The sequence below is a fragment of the Neodiprion fabricii genome, chromosome 2, assembly GCF_021155785.1.
Source record: "Neodiprion fabricii isolate iyNeoFabr1 chromosome 2, iyNeoFabr1.1, whole genome shotgun sequence".
NCBI lineage: Eukaryota > Metazoa > Arthropoda > Insecta > Hymenoptera > Diprionidae > Neodiprion > Neodiprion fabricii.
This window is the reverse complement of record NC_060240.1, coordinates 35,206,388-35,232,341: the sequence shown is the minus strand read 5'-3', so window position 1 is coordinate 35,232,341 and position 25,954 is coordinate 35,206,388. Positions and strand designations below refer to the sequence as shown.

Sequence of the window (25,954 nt, the reverse complement as noted above, 5' to 3'; positions counted from 1 at the left end):
GGGATTTGCGTGGGCATTTCTCTTCAGGGCGAAAAACTAGACGGAGTTTAGTCCTTACCCTTAATTTTCAGTGCTGTTTAGCCGAAGCTCGAGTGTATATCGCCTCGAGTGCAACGAGATTCTCGGTATCGGTACCTATAATTGGTAATAAAATCTTATCCAGATCAGTAGCGTTTTTTGCGAACGATTTTCTCTCGACGAACGCAGGAAGCGCGGCATCGATTCTATGGGTATAGCATCGTTGCTTCACGTGAATCGTAAAAACTGTAAACACCACCTTCTCTATATGTGCAATAGTGGTGTACCTATCGTATATGCGCCTAGGTATGCATAAGGTTGTGCATGCTACGCGAGCACGGTAAATTGTGTTTGTTTTAGCGACGCCTTCCACGTTCCGTGTCTTGGGACGCCGGAGGAGGAAGAATTTTTGTTTGCCTTCCCTCGCCCATCGCTTGACGAGACATTTTTAACTCTGCCCCACTTGGGCCTCTGACGAGAGAGATGCTTTTCGGTTCACACTCACTTATCTCACCCACGTGGCAGCATATTTTAACTCAGGTCAGTTAAACTTTGAAGCATGCACTCGACGTACAATTCAAGTAAAGTTACGTCGAACCTGATAAACGGTAATTTGTTCATTTTTAATCATAGAAAAGTGTTACTTGTAGAAAGTTGTATATAATTGTACGCAAACATCTCGTTGACAGTGGGAGAAAATACGAAATCTATGGATATCGGTTTCGAAGGCTGAATTATTAACATTGCTGGAGTAATTATCACCACGGTGAAGAAATTAGTGCACTATTTATAATAGAACACGTGTACAATATTTTAGTAACATTTTTCAAACAATTCTTGTACAAATGTTTGGCACTTGAAATCAAGCGAAAAACATTTGGCTGCACGTGTGGTGTGCATTCTTATTTTCAGTAATCTTGCATAATAAGTTTTACAGTAGTTAAAAATCTTGAAATCAATACCATTGACATCATTTCTGGAAAATTGAAATAAAATCACTCGGACTAATTGCGCGTAAGACACATACGAAATAATTGTAGAAGCAGCCACCGAAGTCAAAAACTGCGAATGGGAGTTAAAACATACATAAAGATAAGAGAAATACAAGCGTCAAAAACATTAAATTTGCTAAAACACGACAATCTATGTTACGCATTATCGGTCAGCACGCATAAAGGCACCGCACGATACAAAAGGCAAACCTAGAATCGCCTGAAATTCCTACGGTATTTCAAATTTCAAATTTCAAATTCCTACAGTCCGCCCTTTTTAGATTTTGTCACTCCGCACGAGAAGCAGATCCGATCAACCCCCGGCGAAAACGCCCATCGACAATCGGCACTCAGGAACCTCCGTCGAATTCTACTCGTACGAAGAGCGATCGCGCTCGATTGCGCGTCGATGCGTAGGTGCAGGAATAGAAGAAGGCAGGCGGCGATCGTGTCTGGGCGGTAGTCGAAAGGCTCGCGGCTTTGCCGCTAGTGTCGCGCGTCGTCCGCGAGGCGTCGGGGGCGTCGGGGGCGTCGGGACGCCGGGGCGTCAGTCAGTCGTTGCCCGCGTAAGGCTGGATCCGCGCGTCCCTCCCGTTGCGGTCGGTTATCGGTGCCCCGTGTCGAGTCGCGTTCGCGTGTTTCTGACAGCTAAATATCAGGCGGTCGAGGAGGAGAGAGCGTCGCGACGCCGAGACCCGGGAGCCTTGAGCTGACGATAGGCTGAGCTCATAGCTGGCGAAGTAAACGGTGCCAGTGTAAGGAAAAGTGCGGAGAGAGCCTCGTGGTCGCGAGTGCAATCAATAAGTGAGAGAAGACCGACCGACCGACGAGAGCGAAGAGAAGAGAAGAGAAGAGAAGAGACGAGACGAGAGGAGAGGAGAGGAGAGGAGAGGAGAGGAGAGGAGAGGAGAGCAAAGCAGAGCAGAGGAGAGGAGAAGAGAAGAGAGCTGCTCCTCCTCGGCGCTACAGCATCCGCACGTTGAATACGCCCGTCCTCGAGTTCACCGAGCACGGCCAGGTAACCGCCGCCCTACCTGCCTGCCTGGCCTTCCTTCCTTCCCAGTTTCCACCTTTCCTCTCCTCTCCTCTCCACGGCCGACACGCTCATCGTACTGTATCTCTCTGTCTTTCTTTTTTCCCTCCGTCTCTCTCCCGCTCGATTTCAACGAGCACGCCGCGACTTTCGAGCAGATGCTAAGGTTCCGGCAACCTTCTTTCCCTACGCCGGTTTACAACCGGCTTTCCACCGTCGTTCCTCGTGTCGTAAATCCGAGGAAAAGAGACCGTGTCCTCAGCCGTGACCTTATCTCATCCGTAATCCTGAATACCGTGCCTTTTTCCCGAGTATAACTTTGTACGGTGCGTCTGTGGGTATACCTACCTGTGAGCAGGTAACAGCAATTGCGGAATTCCCGTTACTCGGAATTCGGTGATTGTAACTGCGATTCAGCGGAGCATAGGTTGTATCCACGATGTGAAACTCGGAGGCTGGAATTCGGGGCCTTGGCAATACCTTCCTGGAAGAACGATGCTTCGAACGACGAAATTTTTGCTAACTGGGCACGTTAAAGGATAAATTTATAACAAAAGATCCGGAAATTTACGAAACTCGAGTCGAGGCACTGCACGATGATGATCTTAGTCGTCGATGTTCGTTGTGCGTGAAATTGTGAAACCATTTTCACCGTAAATTTACGCTCGATTAAATTCGTTTATTGGGTTCGAAATGTTCTGCTTTCTGAGTGATTAAACGCCGTTTAGATAACGACACTCTGCACCGTGTTCTGGTCCTGATAATTGGTTATCTGCGCGTCGGATGTCGTCCAAGAATATAAGGATATTGTCTGTGCCATTGCTGACAATGGTACAAAATGTTGCGACCAAAAAGTAATCCCAGTTATTCGGTTCAAAATGCAAGGTCTGATAGCTGCGTTCATGGTCGCAATATTGAATATTCTTTCCATCGACGAAGAAAATCGATTTTTAATAGTTTAGCTTACAATAAATATTGGTGGACTAATATTCACTGATATAATTCACTTCGTCGTGTAGGTGGATACAGAAAAAGATTGAGGGAATAAACCGGACGAGAATTACTTTCAAAAGAGTTGAAAAGCGTTGTTACGGTTATTAAAGTGTTCGTTGAAGCGGAAATTAAATCGGATTAACTGCACGTTTAAAAAGTCGTTGCGATCGTGTACCCAGAAAAGCTCTGGTGCACATAATTATTATAATATTTAGTAGGGCGATCGACGATTCAAAAGTTGTTCGTATGTAAAACAATTTTCACAAATTGCACCGTTGGCACACCAGGCATGTTGCATGTGCAACAGCTCAAGTGTAGCTATCAAACGATTTTGATTATGTGCAGAAATTTGAGCTTGCAAACAATAAAGCTGGAATAAATATTTACGTGAAATATTAGATGCATATAGCGGTTCACGTGTTAACGAGACGCCCGAGAGATTTTATTTTTGATCGTTTTTAATTGGCTCTCGTTTGAATTTTATAGAGTCGATCGTTACGCTGATTACAGTAAATATTACACGCATACGCGACACACTTACTTAGTTTGATGAAACGGTCTTCCCCGATTCGATTATGTATGAACTTGATACGTGAGAAAAAGCGGATTACGCGCTTCTCACTATTTAATGCTTACTGTATTCAATTTAATTTAATTAAATGCGCAATTTAATGACGCCAGTTTTCTTATCTGTTCAAATTATAACGAGGAATTTATTTCGCTAGACCTTTCGTCACGAAAAATAAAAATAAACGAATAAAAATTCGACCACAAAAGATATACCGTGGTCAGCCGGGTGATGTGAAAGAAATTATTCTCAAGGCAACACAATCACCAACGATTCGGCAAAAACTAGTTATTCTGACCTTTAGAACACGCGTCTGGCGATGTATGACTCGTCTATATCACGACGATTCACAAAGCATATTCTAAAATTTTGTTACCTACGTGATCCCACACGGTAGAAAATAATACCTAATCATCAATTTTCAAATAATTAATCACTTGACTGATTTAGATTAAATGGGCGGCTGAAAAATCTTCACATTCCCCCGGACGAGAGTTGAACGTGCGCTGTATGAAACTTTTCAAACTTCCAACATTTCCCGGTGTCAAAATGGCATTTGGCCAAAAAGTTTGAGGTAATTAATAACTTTTATACGACCGTTATGGCAACTCCAGAGAAAATTTAATGCACGACTTTTCGTTCTGTCTATCTGTTATAAACACGCTTTTCAATAATTCCGGAGATGTTTCTTGCCTGGAATTAAAGTTTTTGAAGGTGCAAATGATAAGAAATATTGTACACATTTACGAGGACCTTTCAACAGTCGAGTTTAAATAATTATTCTACACTTTGGCTTAGGTATAGTTTATAAATTAGAAGAAGATTTGACCATAGAATACGTGAACGTGAATCTTGACTTTGGTCGTTGATCTTGTCGACTTGTATAGCTCTTGAATTTACACAGCGACACTCACAATTGCTGATAATGAATAATGCACAGTTCATGGTTGAGTAGATAGCGAGCCAGTGCTAACACGTTCAATTTGTGCAAAACTAACGAAGAGACGATAAAAATTGTTATGCGCGAAGCGTTTCGCCTCACAGATCCGAATTGCGTTTTCTACTCGGCATATCTTGGTTGCTTCGAATAGCACACCTGTACACCTTCCTTGTGCATATCGTGTACATCCGTAGATTTGCGAATCCGCAATGCGCTGCCGCTCTGCAATTGCGTACCAAAAATTACGAGAGTAGAATTGGAATTCTATTCCGATTCCCGTCCGAACAGCCACATCCGCACGAATCACTCGATGCAGTTTCGCTAAACTGTTTATCGAAGCGCGGATCATCGATCCGCGGAGAAACACAGCTTCTTCACTTTAAAACCACGCAAACGTGAATCCGTGGTTTTATCAGTTAATTAATTCGTCACAACAGGCTGAACTAAGGAACGGATCTACTTTCTTGGAGATTTCTCACGAGACTGAAATCAGTAACGTCGACGTAACGAAACATAAGGGTTTAAAAACGTATTATTGTGCAGCTTTAGTAGGATGACTCTCAAGGAGTTGCCTTTCCAAAACGTGAGCAACTTTTTTTTTTATGGTTCACTACGTTTCAGACAACCCTAAAGTAGCGAAGTAACGATTTTTCGGAACATGCGTCGTTGCAGTAACGTTACTAACTTCGACCTCGTGATTCTGCAGCAGTTCTTCCACGATGAATTTACAACAGTAATGATGTTTTCACCACACAATTTCTACGCAATGTAAAATGCAGGGGGGGGGGGGGGGGACTCGCCACGTTATACGTTAGATGTTATACGGACTAAAATTCTTTGTGTAGCAAATTCCACGGTAGCATTTTTAAATCTGAGGGGTGACTCCATCCATATACGTATATTACTGTAATTATCACTCGTCGGACAGACATCCGTTTCTGCAAACTCTTCCCCAGCCTCGGATATCTTGTTGAAACGCGTGTCCCTCGCCATGCAAATTGGCGGACAAAAATTTATCACCAAATCAATACGTTGTACACTTGCCCTGTCGGCATCGCACGATATCTATCAGATTATATTCGCGATCACTGTTCCTTTTTCTGTCAGCCGATCGGCAAGAATCGAATGTGTTGGAGCTTCGCCATACGAGATTTAGATTTAGAAAAGAAATTAGTCGTCGAACCAGTACGTCCTCCGTCGGTTGAAATGCGCCCTGCAGGGTACGTTTCCCTGTTCCCTGTTCCGCACATTCATCCCCTGCAGTGAATTGTGCCTTGGATTCGAGCAGATCTGCACTGCAGGGGCTGGAATTTCGGGTGGGTGCGGAGAACCGATATAAGCGAATATTCGGATCCGTCGTCGTCTGGGGGTTGGATCCGTTATAAATTGTAACGGCGGAACCGAACCGCACGTATAATAATTCCGTCTGGGAAACACGTGTGCGACCCTTAGTGTTATATGCGCCGGCCGGCACCCTTCGTCAGATTCGAACCTCGCCCAGCCACCCTTGCAGACAGTCTGCAGTCGCCCCGGACTCCAGAGCCCTTGAAACTTCCACAGCGGAACCGAACATCAGCAGCCCTGTTCGACCCTGCGATACTACGCCAGGTCCGTACATATAATTATTACGCAGCAACTTGCGGGATTTTTGAAATATTCGTTCACGGCTTCGTTTCGCCATTTTCCACACTTTGTTCGCGATATTTTATCGCACGGATCTTGCCAGTTAATTTTTGATAACTATCGCATTTACGGTCTTCGAAATCCTCTTATCGTTAGAATTGATCCTACAGTTATCGCAGAATATCGTTGGGAAACTGCGGTGTAGAAGAAGAAAAATAAAAATAAAATTGGCTTAGAAGTAATTCATCACATATTGATGATACGTGTACGTTAAATTTCATCTTCCGAAACGTCATAAATCATTTTGGTAGATTTTATATTAGTATTGATTCTTTCGAGAGTCGAAACCCGACAACGGTGCTGGGTTTCTTCGAATTCGTTATTCAACCAAATTCCATATGATATCAACTGGAAACAATTTACGTAACAATTTTTAAAGTGTTTGAAACCGATGAAAATCTCTCGACGAAACGTGCTCTGAATACACATTGAAAAGGGCCATTTTTCATCCCATCCGCAATTTTCTTTTTTCACATTTTTCGGCAATGGTAAATCGTAAACTCGTATTACTTCCTGCGTGAGTGAATTATACTCTGTCGAGCCAAAAATGAACCTTGGAATCTTGCTGAGTTGTCAAATTTCGAGTCAGAAGTATACCTGGGTGTAATGTAGGTACACGTATATGGGTGTGTACCGCTGTATAGCAACATTTGGTGACCACATGGCGCTCTTTGCCAAGCTATAGCTGTTGGTTCTCCCAAACGGAAGGGTATTATACCTATGAACGAGTGCAAAAATTACGTATGCACAGGCACGCATATCGCGTTCATACGCTCCCAAGGCGCAGAAACTGTATGCAATACGGAAAATTTCGGTCAGGAGCGTTCAGCTGCCACGGGGATACTTGAAACGATCGATTAATTGATTTAAGAAAGAAAATCGCGGGACGCAAGACGTCGGCCATAAAAGTGGCTTCCCTAAGTAAGATAAACTTAATTCAATTCTCGTCTATAGTTCGTAGCTACTTGTGTATAATATACGTGTATAATAAGCCTTGACAGCGCGGCATAGCTTGAATTCGTGAATATCGGTGAAAGTTCTTGATCGTTTGCTTGGCCTATAGGCTCGGTAATAGTCTAAATGTAATTCAGTCCCGAATAAATTTTCGTTCCAGAATAATTATCCTGAAATTTTATACGATTCGAATGAAATTGACCTCTGCTGTTCTTGTACGACAAGGTACAATATTATTGCAGTCATTTGTATAAAATTGTAAATTTGGTATCGAATTATCTTGCAGATACATGCGTATCGTGTGATTTAAAATCAATTCGACACGCAACGAACCGCCCCGTCAGGAGTCTGAATAATCAGAAACTGCAACGACGGAAATTCAGGCTTTGCATGGGTGAAAAATGCTTTTGGAAAATTGTTCTTATCGCTAGCGACTCGGACTCGGTTCAAATGTCGCGAAATATTCGGCGTGAATAAATACGCAGGTTGGAAAGTGTGTACGATACCTACATACGAAGATTATTCTACGTGCAGTGACGTGTAATGTAATCAAGAGAAGTTGGCGAATTGCAGTTTAATCCCTCGCTGACGAGCATTGAACTCTCGAACACGCGACCAACACCCTCATCTCAATTAGTATTCACGCTCGCTGTGGCACAAGCTAGTTTATTTTAATACCAGTTGAACGAGTGTTTAATCCCTCTGCCAGATATCAGCGACTACTTCGAGCCGCAATACTCTCCGCGTATTCGTATACCTGGTGCAGCGGCGCAACTAGGTACCTTCGGTCAAATTTATAACTTTGTTTTCGGTGCTCGGAGGCCATTTTCTTGTGAAACTGTAATTGCTCGGCGTAATTAATTTCATTCTTTCCGATTTATACGGCAAACCATAAAGTGTATACCAGTTGCCTGACTCAACGTATTCCGATGTCCAATTTTATTCCCGATTGATTGAATTGCGATTTCGAAAGGTTAAATACCTCGATTACCCCGTGCGGACTTTCCCTCGTGGCAGTCACGTAAAACAATTTTTTTCCAATAACGGTAAATCTCCTTTTCATTCGTCCGCGATCCGTTCGTTTCAAAAGCGAGATTCCCAAACTTTCCCACGTTTCATATCCAATTGCAGTTGAAATGACAAATTCCAAAAGTTGGATTTTCTACCTCATTCCGTTGTCGGCCATACGCGTCACCCTGACTCGTTGCGCAGTTTACGTTATACGTGTATCCCGATGGCTCTTACGCATAGCACTCCGCACTTCTCATACCGTATAACTTTGCGACAATTCATACTAATCTCACAATCAGCAGTTCCTATAGCTGAAGCAACGGTTACGCGTCCGCGAAGTTTAACAAGCCTCGAAGCACGCAGGAAAACACAAACGCACACACACTCAGGCACGTGGGTCAGACCGTGTAGAGCCAGACAGATGTTACAGTTTTTGTTAAGAGTCTACCGATATATCTCCCCCGTTGTAGAGGCAGCTGCGATAAATTTTGACGCAAGAAAACGAACGAGGAGGACTCCGCCAGATTTTCCTGCAAATCTCAATACTTTATTGGAAAACTCGGCTGGCGCACCTGGAGTTTGGCTATCGCTCACACCCACGCGCTTATTCTTCGAATTAGAGGTGTGTATTTTCCTCGCCTTTCCCCTTCCACTTCGCTGCAGCCTTAGGGTGTCCCATTCCTTTCTATTACCCGTGACTCTCTCCATTTCCCAGCCTCTATTTCACAGGAGCGCGTCGCCGTGGATTTTCCAACTTTACGGTGGTCCAGTCCCGGTGACGAATGGATCAACCCTTCGGACACCCTTGCCGCGGACTTCGTCCCTGTCGGAAATAGGATTGAAAACCTTTCCTCCTCGACTTTGGTAGAAAAACCTCGGATCCGGCCACTTTCCAGACATTCGATTGTTGAACTCGCGGTGGATTCATCCTGAACGCGATAACGGAACGGAAGACTGTCTGCAGAAATTCAACTCTCGCGAATCCTCGTTATCATTCGTGCAGACTCGATTATTCGGCCGACTTATCGGAGATAATTATTACACACTTGTACTTACAGCTGCGTAAAAAGTCATCGACAAATGCGTCTTAGACTTAAGACCTTGCGTTGATGTGTTATTATAGATATCAAGTAACTACACTCGAATGTCCTACACATTGTCAGAGCTGCAATGTTACGTTTATCGCAGGTATGAATATATGCGGTGGCATCGTTATACATTTTTAAAGGTACTTTATACGCGGGTCTGACCTTTACGTTCACTGCTCAATGCCTATAAAAATTTTTTTGCGAGCCAACGCCCAATCGGCGTTTTCATTTTCCCTACTAAAGGACCCGTGCATGAATTTAATTCGCCAATTTTATAGACGGGTAGCTATTGTTGACGTAAAATGGAGAACGATAAAACTGAGTGACAAGAAGTGCGATGAAAATTATACAAATTTTTGCCAATTTGAAGACGCAGGCCATTTATACGCGTTGTGACGCGAATTTTTACCCTAGGATGATAACTTTGCGAAAAATTAGGCGATCGGAAATTTCTACGGGTTATGAAATTAATAAATGATTTTTCAGCGAAGTTTGTTGTACTTGACGATATAATAGGAAAATATTTTAGGGTATAAGTTATTTCATTTAACGTTTACCAGGAACAATTATGTTATCTCCAGCAATTGTAGGAGTTGAATCAACGTTATACTTCGCAAAGTTATATAGCACAACAAATGCAGCTTTTTTTATTTCATTTTATGCAATATCTATCTATACGCCTACTTCTACGTCTAACCAGTTCTCGATTTACGCGCCTTTTATATTTATGCCCGTTCTACAGCGACTTCTGAACGCGTTTCTCAATTTCCTCCGGTTGTTATATCGAGATCAGGTTAACGCGATTCAACGTGTTAACACTCGGGATCCATAATTCATGAATCCTTTTGTCTCCTTCGTGCACGCAGAGCTAACGCGGATTTTACCACGCGCGTTCATCGTTAACTATATTACAGTGGTTCGTTTTAGCAACGAGAGAATAAATCGCAGACATTGCACCCAAAGTTGTGTAAAAATTTCTGGTATTCTTCAACCACCGCTTGTTAATTGCGCAATTATTGAAAATTCATTCTGCGTGGAGAAAATGGCAAACTCCACGTAATCACCGCTCGGGGCTTACAATAAGAGCAATAACAATCTGGCAGGTACGGAATGGCTCGCTCTTCGCGTTGACGAAGGCTGACCGAAATTAATTTAAAATTCAATTCAATTTTCCAGCTGCTATACATATACGGCGAACGCTAATTGCGACAAGAATTTCCAGGCACCGAACACCGCGTCATTTCGCATTCGCCGTTTCACGTAACGCACGTTTCACAGATTAAAATTGTGCAATGACAATGCCAAAATTAGACCATCTCTTTCATTCCTGGATAAAAATGAATCACCGTACTTGCACCTCCTCGTGTCGAACAGCAAATGATCAGCCCGGAATATGACTACTTTTCCTCGTATGGATCACATTCATACCCGATAAATGAAATCGAATTAATCATCTCCACCATGCCACGTTTATGCTCTTCACAAAAATATATAGCCATTGCTAGAGTAATTTTACCATTAATATTGGCTCCAAACTCACGCGAACATCTCTATATTCGTCTAACAATTGAAGTTGACAGTTGAAGACCTTGCAGAACGTTCCACGTAAGTGTAACTCTCTGTATCTCTTTGCGTTTTTCAATATATTCGGATTTATTTGCTGCAGAAAAATTATCAGATCAGATTCTAATCCATTCAGCCTGATCGATTATAGGTACGATCGAGCGGTTGGTGATGTACGTCTATCGTCTCTATACTCGCGAACAAAAAAGTATGTCAACACTTGTCGTGTCAGCAGTATTTTGCAGTATAGAATCTACCGCAAGTCTGGTAAGATTTGCAAGTAACGATTGTGGTTAAATCTGTAATTTCTGGACTGTAAATTTCTATGATATCGCTGTTTAAATCTACACAGGAAAATGTTGCCGCAGGCGCAAAAGTTGACACACTCGACGTCATTTTCCCACGTTTCAATAACTCGTTTTTTTTGTTTGTCCTTTCGATACAAATTTCTTTTGCCTCATTTGTATCCGGAGTTAATCCTCGGCAGCCGTACGGAACGACAATTATTATCGATCACTCGGTTCGTCGTCACTTGGTTAAATTATCAGAAAACTTGACACGTATCTGCGGGTTCTCGCATCACTGAAACTGCCCTTCACCCTACGACCCTCATCCTAATCTCCGGTCAAGACCTGGTGGAATGCGGTGAGACGCAACGTTCCGCGGTCACGAAAAGCGCGGAAAAGGCAAGAAACTTTTTGCGGGGGGCTGAAATTTACGAGCTCGATCTGATAATTCGATGTAATCGGCGACGGCACGAGCTTTTGCAAGGTCCTGGGGCAGGCTTCGGGAGTTACCGCGGGCATTAAACGGGGATCGCATGCAAGATTTAGCTATGCTTAGTCCGTTGTCAAGCGATTGAACGCTACTTAACGTTAAATGTCGCGGATAATAAATCAGTCCGCTTCCGGGTTCCCCGTTTCGTTACAGCCTGCAGGACAGCGAGTGAAAGTCGAGGACGATGAACCGAGATTGCGTGTCTGATCTACGGATTAACCGAAAGTCTGATTTCTTCCTCTCATTCGCTCTTTATTCGCGATCGAGCGGATTTTCACTTCCGATGGGAATCTGAGGAGGAGCTGCGGTTTTTTACGATACCTGTTTGGTTTGGTAGCTGAAATATGTAGATGACCGAAACTGTATATCATGCTTTTCTCTCCTTCTCTTCCGTTTCTGCGTTTTATTAGCTTAGCGACAGTTTCCAGTTTTCAGAACTCGAGTTTTCGCAATCCCCTACTGCATTTCCCTCCGTACTCCGCGAGAGGTTCCGTTCCTCCGCAGGGGTGCGAAAATTGGCGAAATTTATTCCCTTTTGTGGTAATAAAGAGAAATTGAATCATTTCTCGAGTGCCCGAATCCCGCGAGCCGGACGAGGGGTGAATGAGAATCGACCCTTTCGCAATTACCGAACCTTGCGTAAATCGTTACCCTTACGACTGTAAGTATCGAGGGGGAAAAAAAAACTAGTCAAAATTGAGCAGCTGATGGATCTATCCTGTAAAACCGTCTCGGATCGTTTTTCCTTCGCAATTCCAAAAACCGAAACTGCTGCTGGCTTATCTTCTCAAGTCGTTAGTCGAATCGTAATGAGATTTCAAACGGGTCCATTATACATGTACTCTGAAATAATTTTGTCTTTGTTGATTCAAGCCGAGCTTTTCACCCCCCTGTTTTGGACGCCTTGCAGAAATTGTGTAATACAAACTTGCGAGAGGTGAATTTATGGGACGGACGGTCTACGCTTGACTTTGGATTAAGAACCTGTAATAAATTGCCTAAGGAAATCTGAGCGATATAGCCGTTCACTCTGACACTCTGTTTTCATGTTTCGAAGTACTCGCGCGTTAGTCGTTTTACGACAGCGGTGTGCCGACGCAATTCCATTCCATTGAGTAGGCATATCTCTTGAACGAGATTCTTTTTATTCTCACCCTCAGCGCTTCTTACTCGTACTCTTACTCGATCAAATCTCGAACCAAGGTTTTAAACTGAGATTCGCGTGCAACTGGCAGAGGGAAACGGGCTGCAAACTTTCCAGATCGTTAAAACAAGAGCGAGCTTCTCCCGTAGATTCTTTTTGTTAAAAACTTTGCCCGGAAAAATTACAGCAGGATATAAAGTTTCACGACGCGCAAACTCGCCTTTCGGTCATTAAAGCCAGTCTCACAAATGCCTCTGTCCTTTCTTCGGTCTTAGTTTTCTTCGACGTTGCCATTTATTTTTTCTCTATAAAATGCAATCGATCCATTTTTCATTTTAGTTTCTTACTCCAGAATAATCAGCTATCGCTTTTACTTTTATCAGCGTTCGTAGATGTCGGTTATGCATATTTCTAAATTATCAACGAAGTCATACGTACTTATACTATACTTTATCTATCAAGCTATTTCCAGTGATTACAGAAAAAGAATTATAAACGACTGATCTTCGTTCATACAATCCTAATCAACAATTTGTCAATGACGGAGAAAAAATTTTTGAAAAAATTGCAGTACGTTATTTTAACGTATAGGTACATAATTTTTATACGAAAGAATCGAAGGAAAAGTTCAACTTTGCTCAGTTTGTACTTCTTCACTGTTTCCAGATATTCGTTTCGCCGTGATTGAGGAAACTTTATTAAGCGTTCGAAATAAATTATTCAACAAGTTCATTTTCAAACGAATCATTCTCTGCGTCTGATGCCAATTCTAGCTTGCACTGCGAACAATTATCTAAAATCAGGAGCCTCTTGCTTCTTTCTAGGTATTCTCTTCATTATCCATCAGCAACGGAGCGTTCATTCGTTCCGTAAATCTTCACGCCGAGAGTTTTCCAACTTAGTCGAAAGTTCATACCAAAGGGAACGAAGTTGAAAGCGCTAGGATTGAGTTTCTGATATTTGTAACGTATATATATAATATATAATATATAATATATAGCGCGGCTTTGGTCGTTGTATAGCAGAAACTCGGAGAGTATAATATTTCAAGTGCTGAGATTTAGCAGTGATGATTTAGCCCGGTATAGGTCGTAGGTACCTGGAAGAGATTTGATCTCTCATCGCTGTAACAACTTTGCACTATGTTGAGTAACGCGAGAAGCCAGTATTGCTGCAGCCACGTTTTGCCGCGATGATCGAATGAGCATCCGAGAACTCGGGACATCCGATGCCTAAATATTTTTCGCCAATGCGATAGCGATCCGCTGAATTAATACGATCCCCGATCGATTATGCCGTTTGTCACAATTTACATCCATCATCCATGCGGTCTCAACCTTTTTGCAGGAATTTTGCAAAGCGCGGAACGTAAACGAAGCAATTGGTGATGCCTGTTTTTCTTCCGAATTACGAACCCGTGTATGAATGAATGATCGATACGTCCTGTAACAGGATATTTGGCATCGTTTGTTGCTCGTTGACTCTAGCCTTCAACCTCTCAGGTATTATTTATCGATCACCGTTGTTCGCTTTTGCCACGGTACCTCATACGGCCGCAATCCACGTATAACTACGCAGGTATTATTATAGTTAAAGGTTTGCGTCACGAGGACAGACGACGGGATCGGAGGAGGAGTGAATGGGCTTGGGTTTGGGGTGCGAAGTTAAGAGCTTGGGAGGCTTGAATGAGAAAAAAAAAGAAAAGGAAGAGAAAAGAACGTCTGTAATAAAGAAATTCGCATTGCAAAACGAATTTAAATTTGCGCCGCTGTATTCAGCATATAAAAATATTTGTACATTTACGTCTCGTTTAAATGTGACTCGCTCTTCGCGCTCGCCCGTGTAATTGCTCAACAGATAATACAGATATGTAAAAGCTGCGTATGAATCCCTCAAAAACTCGCGTCATTTCGAGCACGGCACACCTGCTGTAAAATCGTCTGCCGTATCAGCCTGGGGTATTAAAAATGTCTCGCTGCGCTGGTTAGATATACAAGCCGTCGCGTCGCTGTGTGATTTGACTGTTAAATCATGCCGGATGTATATATGTATGTATATGACGTACAAGGTACCTTGGCTTATACTCAGGCTGAAATGAATAATTCGTGGGCGAAAAATTATTTTACATTTTCCGCCTCGGCGATGTTGAAAGTTCTCCTCGTTGTCGCTGCACTTGTTCCGACTACATGAAATGAAATTTTTAAATAAGACCTGCATGCGGCAGGTAGCAACGATATTAATTTATTAGCGCCTGACGATGCTGCTGCAACTGTACACCGTTGAAAAAGATTACTCGTGGAAATTGACTAACGATTTTTTTTCCGGATTAAATTTATGGTACGATAATAACCCGTAGGTTCAATGATTTTAAATCGCAGATATTCCTATTTTTTTAACATGCAATAACGTTAGTACGGATGAATCCTGTTGTCCGTAAATCTTCTAACAGTTCAAAGAAGTTGATTGTAACTCCGATGAGATTTCGCGTCGAATTCTGCAACGCTTTTCCGCAACTTTATTTAGCGAGTCATCGTAATTCGCGAGAACTCACTTGTGCTAATGAAATGACTCGCCCGTAGATGGTCGACGTGTACGACCTCATCGATATTATATCTTCAGCGCTAGAGTCTTGCAGTCATATTGATTTTGGTATGAGTACGGATCTTCACGTTGTTTCAGGTGCAAATTGAATATTCTACGTAAAATAATGTGCCTGCATGGTAGATCGTGCCGAATTCGTTTTACCTCACAGCAATCTCCAAAATTGTACCTCGCGGATCAGATTTCTCAGATTCTGAATGCGACCGACTATATATGTACGGAAATCTGATTTTTGATTCTGTATTAATTAATCAAATTTTCTCCTAATATTGAAGAAATTTCTACTTACTGACAAAAAATTCCATTCTGCCGCAGAAGCTCGATGAGTTTACTTTTGAAAATACGTAAATCATGGTTTTGGGAGCCAAATTTTATCCTCGTTTCCTGCTTCGATGAGTCAAGTATCGACGTGTCATCACGCTTCCTTGATTAAAGAGACTCGCACGTCACAGAAGCGTGAAAATATGCTGGGACTTTCGAAAATGCGAAATTGGCGAAGCAGCTGTACCGACCATTGAACGGAGTGAACTCCTAATTTTTAAAAAATTCGCCACCGATAGTTTGAATTGTTTTTTCAAATCGTGCATACAAGCACCTCATGTAATATTAGATATCGCAGTATAACTTTATGTATTAGAGGAAATAATTTTTATATGGCTCTGCGAATTGCGATCAAGTACCAGTCATGTTCGCGATTTGGGTTAAATCCAGCACAGCGGATGACTCGGCTGTCTCAGAAATCGTGTTTGCAAAAAATCCTGCAGGCCACAACCCTTTCAGGTCCCGCGGGATACCTTGCTGAAAATGTTTTTCTTCTCTCGGTGAGAGGCTTCAAGTGGGCTTCATGTTTTTTCCCTGATCAATACCTCTGCGGTGACGCAAATCCCTGGAAAGATTTTCTCTAACGTTCTCGGAATCTTCCGATTTGAGGAATCTACCGCCACCCCCCAACCTTGCAGGATTTATCTCAAAATTGCGTCGTAAGTCATGTGCGGACTACTATACCTTTTTATCTATAGAAATATATTGTATTCCCGACTTTAGCTTGTCATTTATCGCAAAGACGCATATGATTACAGTTAATGAAAAGTCTGGATGAGTCGAGAAATGTTAAAAATTGTTAAGTGCGATCAAGGAAATATCAAGGTATTTTGTTACATTGGTTGAGAGAAAAAGATTTTAGTTTCATTCTACAAATATGAATTTTACCTATCTCAGTTCTTCAATTTCACGGTGAAGAAGTTTGAAAGTGTAATGTTTGAAAAATTGTATCAAAGACAAAAGTAATTGTCGAAGTTTGAAAGTTGCGAATATTCTGCAGTTTCAGATCATATACGCTTCGGAAATAAATCTTTTCAGTGGTGGATGTACTGTGATTATGTGTTAGAATATCGGGTACTGGTCGAGAATAAATAGCGAGTCTTCTTTCGCAAAAGTCATGGATTTTTTTCAGAAACTCTCACTGTGTTCACATCGTGAAACCGGATCATCGACAAGGTCGATCGTTTCTGTTGCCAGTGTGGAATGTGTGGCTGGAATAAACTTGACATTCAATTGGAGAAAGGTACGATATTATTATCACCTTTGACAATGAGACTAGTCGTTATAATCATGAGCTGCCAGTCGTGAAAATTGTTTCGTCGATTTGTTTTCTGTCTATACAACAAAATGTATTTCCGCCCTTTTTTGACTGACGATTGATTGACGCGAATCGTTTTCTTTCATTAGTTTTCTCTCGATCGGTTCCGGTACGAGGTATCTATTATTGACTCTTTATCTTCTTGGTGAAATGCGATGGCGAATGTGTGGGTTCCAGGCACTAATCTCTCAATTAGGAAACTTATAAGTCCACGTGATCCACGTGCAGTGTTTATTTGCAATTTACAACTTTTGATTGTAAAAGGTATTTCAATCTCCCGCAGGCCGGAGGTGGAAGTTGACTTGTTATCTGCGCTGCCTGTCATACAAACGTACAATACGGCTGATATTATCTTTTACATAAACAGACATTCATCGCGTGACCGTGACTGAATTGGGTTTTTCCCCGATGCTATCTGGGTTGCAAATACGTTGCGCATATTCTTTGACGTACGTAATTGGAACAATCAAACGCGTATAATCTATGAGAGTGAATTTTCATTACTCGTTTATCATCATTGGAGTTTCAGTCATGTAAGATTTCGATCGCAGGGTTCTTCGTTGTGCGAGTGATGATGAATGTAGGACTATGCGTTGCAGGTACACTTATGCGAAGAGTAATACTCGGGGCCGAAATTTCATTTCATCAGTATTTACAATCAAGTATATTATTTTGGAATCCAACGAGATGCTTGGTAGTTTGACAAGAAACTCTGCAGGCATACGCGCAAAGGCATACCTTATAACCTTCCCAGGGAGGCACCTTATACCTGGCATACTTGCTTGCATACGTGCTTTCTAAATTTATTATAGAGCTGGTGAATCCACGACATAGACGCGGGTATAAGACGGGTACACGTGTAAGACAGAGACAGGAATCTAGAGGCCTTTGAGGGTAGAATTGCGTCCTTCAAGGGTCGGAGGAAATTGAATTTCATGGACCTGAGTAAGTACCCGCGGATACATCGGACGCGCCGAGATCCGACTTTCTGGTTAAAAATTTCTCATCGGTCGAACTCGATTTCCAGATCGCGGATCACTTACACGTCCTCGCGTTCCCACTGCGGCACTTTGATTCTCTGCAAGAGACTATAAACTATTTGCAGTATAATAGCAGTAGCAGTAGCCGTAATACCCTCTGACGGTCAATCGGCTAATTGAATGATTTGAATGCTGTCTGAATAAAACACGTCATGCGTCGTGGTGACCGCCGCATATTACGATCAGTGTGCTCGTATTTATGTATAATAATACCTCGTGTCCACATTGGCCTATCAGCGAAGCAATTCTCGTCTCGGTTACGTATAATGTCGAGTTGTTTCGAAGAGACACACCCTTCGGTGTGTCCCACGGATGTGCTATAAATAAATGTAATTTCCACAGCTCGTTCGTAACACACCTTGTCCAAACACCAAGAATGACCGAGCCGTAATTGATCACTCCACGTCTCACAGGACTACCGCTTCTTTCGTGTACGAAAGATGAGCGGATCCTGCGGGCGTGTTCTTACCTTGATTATAAAGATGTACGATGGTAGTAAGAATAACCGATGCCGGCGTTTACCGATTTTCGCCATGAAACTACAGGAATACCGCGAAACTGTCATTTTCTCCCAACTGAACCCGTTCTCATGTACTTGCTTTACTGAATACTTTCTCTATTTGCGGATTTCAGGATCTCTGAGATGACAGGGCCTCACTAGCATGCTGGATAAGCGGCGGCTCCACGCTCCAGGGTCGCCGCCATGCACCCTTCTGTTTGTGGTCGCCCTCACGATAACCGGATGTTTATCCTTCTGGTTACTGAACGGGTGTCCGGGTCCTCCGATTCCGGTACCCATCGTGGCTACGTCGCCAGCATACGAGCTGATACTGCCTCGAAACACATCGGCACCAGCCAGGCCCTATTCCCTTGCCGAGCTGCCGTCCGATGACGAAACGAGCTTGATTGATCTAAGGAACTTCCGGTTCCTCATCAACCATGATCCGTGCAACAAGACCCAGCCCCTCTTGCTGATGCTCATACATTCTGCCCCGGCCAACCTCCCCAAGAGAATGGTGATCCGCGAAACCTGGGGACAAAAGCGATTCGGGGCCGTGGTGCTTTTCCTCGTCGGCACCATGCCTGGTATGCAAGGGAAAATCGAGGAGGAGGATAGGATCTACGGGGACATTGTTCAGGGGAATTTTCAGGACGCCTATAGGAACATGACCTACAAACACGTGATGGCGCTAAAGTGGGCCGCTTATCACTGTCCAGGTGAGAATTGGGGCTTCCTTTATACGCTTCTGTGTATGTTTACGAAAAGTTGATCATTTTTTCCTGCGCACAACCTGTTGCTGTCGCGTGGCTCTTCATTTAATTTTTATATTTTGCACGTCACACTGACACGCGAATATGGGAAAATTTTTGATCTCGAGTATGGTTCGTAGTGTGTCGTTATTTGAAATTAAAAGAAAGGTGTGTCGTGTCGAACCGACTCCCCCTCTTACGGCGTTGACAACATTTACCGACATCGGCGTTTTAGTTAAAGTTCGATTAACGTGTAGGTCGATTTTTCTCACCTGACGTTCGACGAGGTGGGCCAATGAACCTTAAAGTAACTTTTGGTTAACCTTTCGTGTCGCAGGTGCCAAATACGTGCTGAAGCTTGACGACGACGTCTTCGTTCACACCCCGGCGCTACTGGAGTTCCTGGCCCACGATCTGTCGCCGTGGGGCGCGAGGCGGCTGATCCTCTGCAACTCGATGGCGATGGCTATGGTGAAGCGTTCCTGGCGATCTAAGTGGAGAGTCTCGCCGCTCGAGTATCCCGGGAAAACTTATCCCGTGTACTGCGCCGGTTGGGCGATAATGTACTCGCCGGACAGCGTATTTCTACTCTACAGGGAGGCGCAGAAGAGCTCCTACTTCTGGATAGACGACGTCCACATAACCGGTACCCTGGCGAAGAAGATCAACCTGACCCACACGCCGTTGAACTCGCTGATTCTGACTCAGGAGAGGATGCAGGCCTTCATCGACACCCCGTATTCACCGGGTGATTTTCTCTTCGGTCCGGCGAACATGGCCGAGGGTGACATCAGGGCGCTTTGGAAGGCCGTGGCCTTGACTCTGGCCTAGTTAGACGTGCCGGGCTGCCGGTGCGGCAGCCAAAAACTTTGCCAAAATATAAGCGGAAATTGATGTATATATATTCTGTATGTTATTGATATACGAATTTCGTTCGCGCGCGATGTCTGCTTCGATTCGTTGGCATCTGTAAATCGTTTTTGGGAAATATGCGCAGGTTGTTAATTCGCTGAAACGTTTTTTAAAATTACAACCCGCAGATGGTTTCTATGTGAGAGTCTTTCAAGCGATCGAATCGGGTCTGCTGGTTATTGAAATCTTACTCCGTAACGGACACGAATATCCGCGGGCTAGTTTCTCGGACCTATGGAAATGAAAAGGTAAACACGGGGTGGGAGATTCGATAGTTGATTAACATCTTATCGTCGAATCATCATCGGTGTTCGGTACTTGTGTAGGTAATTAAAGTTTATCACAATTCAGATAAAATGGTAAGGCGTGTAGCCGGTATCTGCGATCGAGCAATTACCTCGTTTCTAATTAAAGGAAGGAAGGAAAGATAGAAAGAGTTACTAGCTTCCCGGCCCCCTATCGCTAGTATAATTACCCGTTATTAGCTAATTACGTTTTTTCTGTTCAATTCGTAGTATTACCACCATCTACCGTTGAAGCGTCGTGAAATTTTTCACCAATCAACAAGTTCGAGTAGAACGTACGGTGCGCTCGAGGTGGGCTAATTTCGCGGTATCATAATCAAACGCATTACGTACAACCGTTGTGTGAACATAGTTGAAACTCGGAAAAAAACTTTTTTTGAAAAGTCTGAGCCAGGAAGAATAATTGTTCTGAGACGTGTATGAAAGATTGAAGTAACATCGCGTCACTTGCGAGTAGATCTTGTCACTCAAGGCACCAAAAACAACTTTGCCCTGTCTCTTGGTGCACAGTCCCTTCGTGCAAGCCGTTGTACGAGTGCAAATTGACACGTCTCCAGGTATATTTGAGCCTTATCGTTGGTCAACGACCAGCATTCCCTCGGCAGTAAGACAAATCCATTAATTGGTTTTTCGGTATAATTATATTTTCTTAGTACATGTTATCCTTAGACGACGGCACGGACTGACGATACCTACGGTCGGCACAGGCCGATGCGATGTCGTGGCTCGCCTTTCGAGTTTCTTGAAGAACGTAAATAATCACCGCCTTAAGCCTACTGTGCATGTATAATATGCATACACTTACATGTATGTTTTATCGTAGCTCCGAGGTGACTGGGTAAGGAAGAGTGAATTTTTTTCCCCTAAATTAAGACCCATTCAATTTAATCGATATAATTTATAACCTCGATAGGATCATATAGAAGAATGCATAAATTATGTCGCCTGACAAATTGTTATTTCTGGTGAAGCGTCGAACGGCCACACGTCACGTGTGTCATCGTAAGGTTATTACTAGTGAAATTGTACGTTCGATGGAAATATTATTGCCTGCAGAGGAGAGACCAACGTATAGATAATCAAATTAAACTAACGAATTTTCTTGCTTGATAAAATTTAAAAAAACAATTAAAATAAAAATAGAAATAAAAAATGAGCACGCGAATAATAAGTGAGAATTAATCAATTCGATACCTATAATTTTCAACTGCAGGGCAAATCGATCCACGCTGTTGCGACTATCGGCACAATTACCCAACTGTAATATTTATACCGCATATGGATTATACCGCGTGATAATTCGTATAGTAGCTAGATGATGTTCGATCTTATACATATAATAGACAAACCATCGTGCGGGCGTTTGAAGATTAAACAACTGAAAGTTTTAATTCAGGGAGCTTATTAATCAGGCGACCAATAATAAATCAAGTACCTTATCTGTGTAATGTGTTGTCGTATGTATGTACCGCGTAAGTTTAAATTACTACGAATATTACATATGTATGTGTGTGTGTGTATATATATGTACATATACATGATATATATATATACATATCCATGTATGTATATACATGTATACCGAACTGTATATGTATATTACATAAAACTACGTGACAAGTATTTGGAATCGCGAGGTTACAGTCGCGATCGACCGCAGACGCGCCTAAAAAGTCTAGATTGTTAGAATAACGGATCAAAAGGCTGTTAGGAAAAAAAAAAAAAGAATAAAAATTTCTAGGGAAGAAAGTAATGTGCGTTTTACGCGAATTGGAAACTTCGCAAAGAGTTTAGGATAGTGATTTAGATATGGAAATAAATTACAAAAAATTATCTTACGATTTTTTCAACTCTGATATTAGCTTATACATATATAACGAACGTGACGATTTTTAGTCACGGATTCGGAGTAACTCTATGACATGTGTACGCTGATTTTTATTGCCGTACGTGAGACTGTTATTATTCGTTATCTTTTTCTTTACGTGCTTTACTTTTATTTCTTTATGTTAATATTATCTGCGGTGATAATTTTAAATACTTCGAGTTTCGTTGAAGCACGTTGTATCCACCTACGTCCGCATAATACTCAACCCGAGTGGTTCTTTCTTAATGAAATCATAATATACACGCGCGGCGTATGTTCGTACTCATGTATTACGATAGACTGAATACTGTACCGAGAATCTCGAATCATGAAAATAATGTTTTCCACCCACGCGAATCTTGGACCTGCTCTTGTGGAAATTCACCTTTACAGTCTGTCTGCAGGCGCCAAGAGGGTTGGGGAGTTGCCAAGAGAACATTTGGTTTCAGCCAGGCTAGCCTCTTTGATGGCTGCGTAGAATCGATGGAGACAGGCAAAGGTCGGAGAAAATAGCGGACTGTCTGAAGTAAGGCGAAAGAATTTTTGAATGACGAAACTTTGCGAGTAGTACGCTCCTTGAGTATCCGCGATACCAAGGCGCGAATTTTCACGTATCTTGCCGAGTACTCGTCGGGCTGTAAATCGTGTGGAAAAGGAGCGCCTCATGAGAACGTCTAAGAGGAGCTGGGGAGATGTTGTTGGATACGAAATGGATTTCTCTCTGACCTTTCGAGCGAAACTTTTTCCTCCTCGTCGTTACATTCGCGTGGGTGTTTGTCTCCGTGGGGGAGAATTTGTTGTTCTTCTTTTTTCTTTTTTATTTTCCTCTCGGTTCGCCTGCTCGAAAGGATATATATTTTTTTATTGCTTACTCGAAATTTTATAAATACGCTCGAAGACTAATCTGATACTCAAAGTTTATTTTCAATTGAGTATATAATCATGTAGTGTATGCATAAAAGTCCGATCAATACTTTCGTTCGAGGAGGGTGAAGGATTTTTTACTGGCCGGAGAACGGAACTGCGTGAAAAAAGGTCGAGCCATGCCTGCATATAAGCGGTGGAGGATGAAATTATGGAAAAATGATATTCGAAATCTATGTAAATACCGCGGAGATCCGAATATTCAGCTGTACTGCAGCTGCGCAAATAATATGTGTATCATGGAATTTCGTATTTGACGACACACTTGACGTAGTCATTGTTGAATGAATTTAAAACTGAGGAAAGATATGACGTAGGTACTTAGATAAATATACAATTATGTAAATCTAGAAGAGAAGAAAGAAAAGAAAAAAAAAAAGAAAAAAAGAAAACGATTAATGACCTAATGAACAAACGTGATTATGCAATTATTGTTCGTAAACAGAAGAATACAAGTATTTAATATACTCAACCCGTGTTTTTATTCCATTACATTCCAATTCACATAATGCGTACATGATAGAATCGGAGCACCTTTGTGGGATGATTAAAAAAAATTACATCTCTGTCCAACGTTTCTACTTATCTGTTATTCAAGTCTCCGTTTCGATCGGGCTTTGCATCGTGTTATCTGTGAGAAAGGTGGGCGGTAAAACCTTGACGTAGGTGGTTTCCGACAAGCGGGCTCGATCGAAGACTCCTCGATCTTTTTTTCGACCATCCTTCGATATCGACCCCACCCGTATATCCTCGAATGGCTCGCGTGCGAAACGGTCTCAGAGACGGATGTTTCCCGTGGCGTGAATACGTCATCTTTGACAACCATTGCCGTTGCCGTTGCGCAGTGTAACGAATCTGACGTAAGTACACCTGCAACTGCCTGCAACTGTGAACCAACAACGAACTTAGCCTTTGATCGTTTCTTTTTGAACAGGAGACTTCACGAATGTTCATAAATTGCCCCACAACGTTCCAACGCTTATAGTCGGCGCGATTATTTATTCGAACGCAATGCAGCCATGTCCATCAGCTTTCATATCGGACACTTTGCCTTCTGATACGGCACAGATTACACGGCACACCCCGGGCAACGTCATCATTCGGATAGTGCGGGTAATAACTTTGCGCCGCGAGAGACACCCGCTATTTCCAACCCAGGGTCTGTTCTGGTTCTTCCTGCGAGGAGATTGCCCACATTGGCAATAGGTACACACCTACACACCTGTAACACCAGACGGCAGAGTAACGGCTCGTGTTCCGCACGCACTTCCTGAATGTGTCATTCGCAAGCGTATTCATGCATTTGCCGACCGGCGAGCCTGCCAACCCTGAGTCCACGTGTGTACAATGCCTGGCTTCCGTTATAGACGATAAAATTGCGTATCATCGTACTATTATACGGCCGGAAATTTTTTACGACACCGGGGCTTTGCCTTGTACGCGTCAAATCCTGACCACAAGTGTGCTTTTTGCAAGTCAATTTCCCATTTCGATTTTTCCGTTTCTTTCTTTTCGAAAGCACAAAGCTGTTACATCGTACTTGTGCCAGAAGATAGTCCACCGAATCTCGGGAACGTTGTTACAGCTGTAAGAGTTCGTTGATCGTTAAACTAATTTGAGAAAGTGTTCAGTCGCGTTGCGAAAGAATGAATGGTATAACGAAACGAAGAGACGAAGTATGACAATGCGGTCGGTTTTACGCCGTGTGGCGGTACTCGTTGTGACAATTACGATCTGAAATCACCATAATAAGCGTGTGAGCAGTTTGCGGCCACTGTCGTATTGCACTTGAGAAACTGGTGGCAGTTTGTGGAGGGCTTCGGATCATCGACATCCTGCTGGAAATTTCAACCCCCGAAAACCAGGTACGTAGATGTGCGTAGCGAGTGGGACTCGTTGAGGCGTTGCAATTGTGCTAAAACATTCGCAGTTCATAAACATCCATTCGAGTTGACGAATGGATTTCCGCTGTTTGTAGAGCGTGTTAAAAGTTATCAGCTCTGGTACGTCGCGGGGCGTTGAGGGATGTACTTGCGTCACTCTTTGACGGCAACGATTTACAAAAGCATTATCACCCACTGACCGCGTACTGAATCGCGTACGCGGAGAATTTCGAAACGAGTTCTGCATCGGTTGTAGTAACAGTTGCGTAAATCCAATTTACAGAAAAAGTTACCGTGTAATTGCTGGGAAATTTTCTGCCCAGCGGTGAAAAGCCTTAGTCACTCGCTAACGGAAACTGGACTTTAAACGGATGGAAAATAACTCGTGCTTTACCGGAGACCCTTCAACCCCGTTTGACCCGGGATGCCGGTGTGTTAGCACACGTCGCGCAATCATTTGAATATTCATGGAATGTTGGCTGTGGGTTTCGGTCTGGATTAGGGACAGAATTGGTATCGCCGTGCCCGCCGCAAACACGCGCACGCATACTCGTTTCAAGTATCCTTCATACGTAACGTAACAGCGCGTTTTGTGCAGCGACGAGCCGGTGTTTCAATCGGGAATTGGAACGATTTTGTGGGCAAGTATACTCACGAGTGGGTGGCCAACTCAAGGTTCGAGGTCAAAGATGAAGGATTACCGAGGACAGGACAGGAGGTCCTTCGTATGAAACTGAGCCCGGGACCAGATTCACACGTTCTATTGAT

General features: G+C 42.9%; 1 protein-coding gene across 2 annotated transcripts; it reads left to right on the top strand.

Moving 5' to 3' along the window:
- The first annotated feature begins 1,508 nt into the window (after positions 1-1,508).
- LOC124176691 (beta-1,3-galactosyltransferase 5-like) lies at positions 1,509-23,755 on the top strand. 2 transcript variants are annotated; one of them, XM_046558273.1, is made up of 4 exons: positions 1,509-2,028; positions 4,055-4,178; positions 18,678-19,262; positions 19,633-23,755. In XM_046558273.1, the coding sequence occupies exons 3-4, from the start codon at positions 18,707-18,709 to the stop codon at positions 20,124-20,126; spliced, it is 1,050 nt and encodes a 349-aa protein (XP_046414229.1). In that variant the 5' UTR covers positions 1,509-2,028; positions 4,055-4,178; positions 18,678-18,706; the 3' UTR covers positions 20,127-23,755. The 2 variants fall into 2 exon arrangements, with proteins under 2 accessions (XP_046414229.1, XP_046414228.1); XM_046558272.1 differs by lacking the exon at positions 4,055-4,178 and having other exon boundaries at positions 1,510-2,028.
- Positions 23,756-25,954: the final 2,199 nt, after the last annotated feature.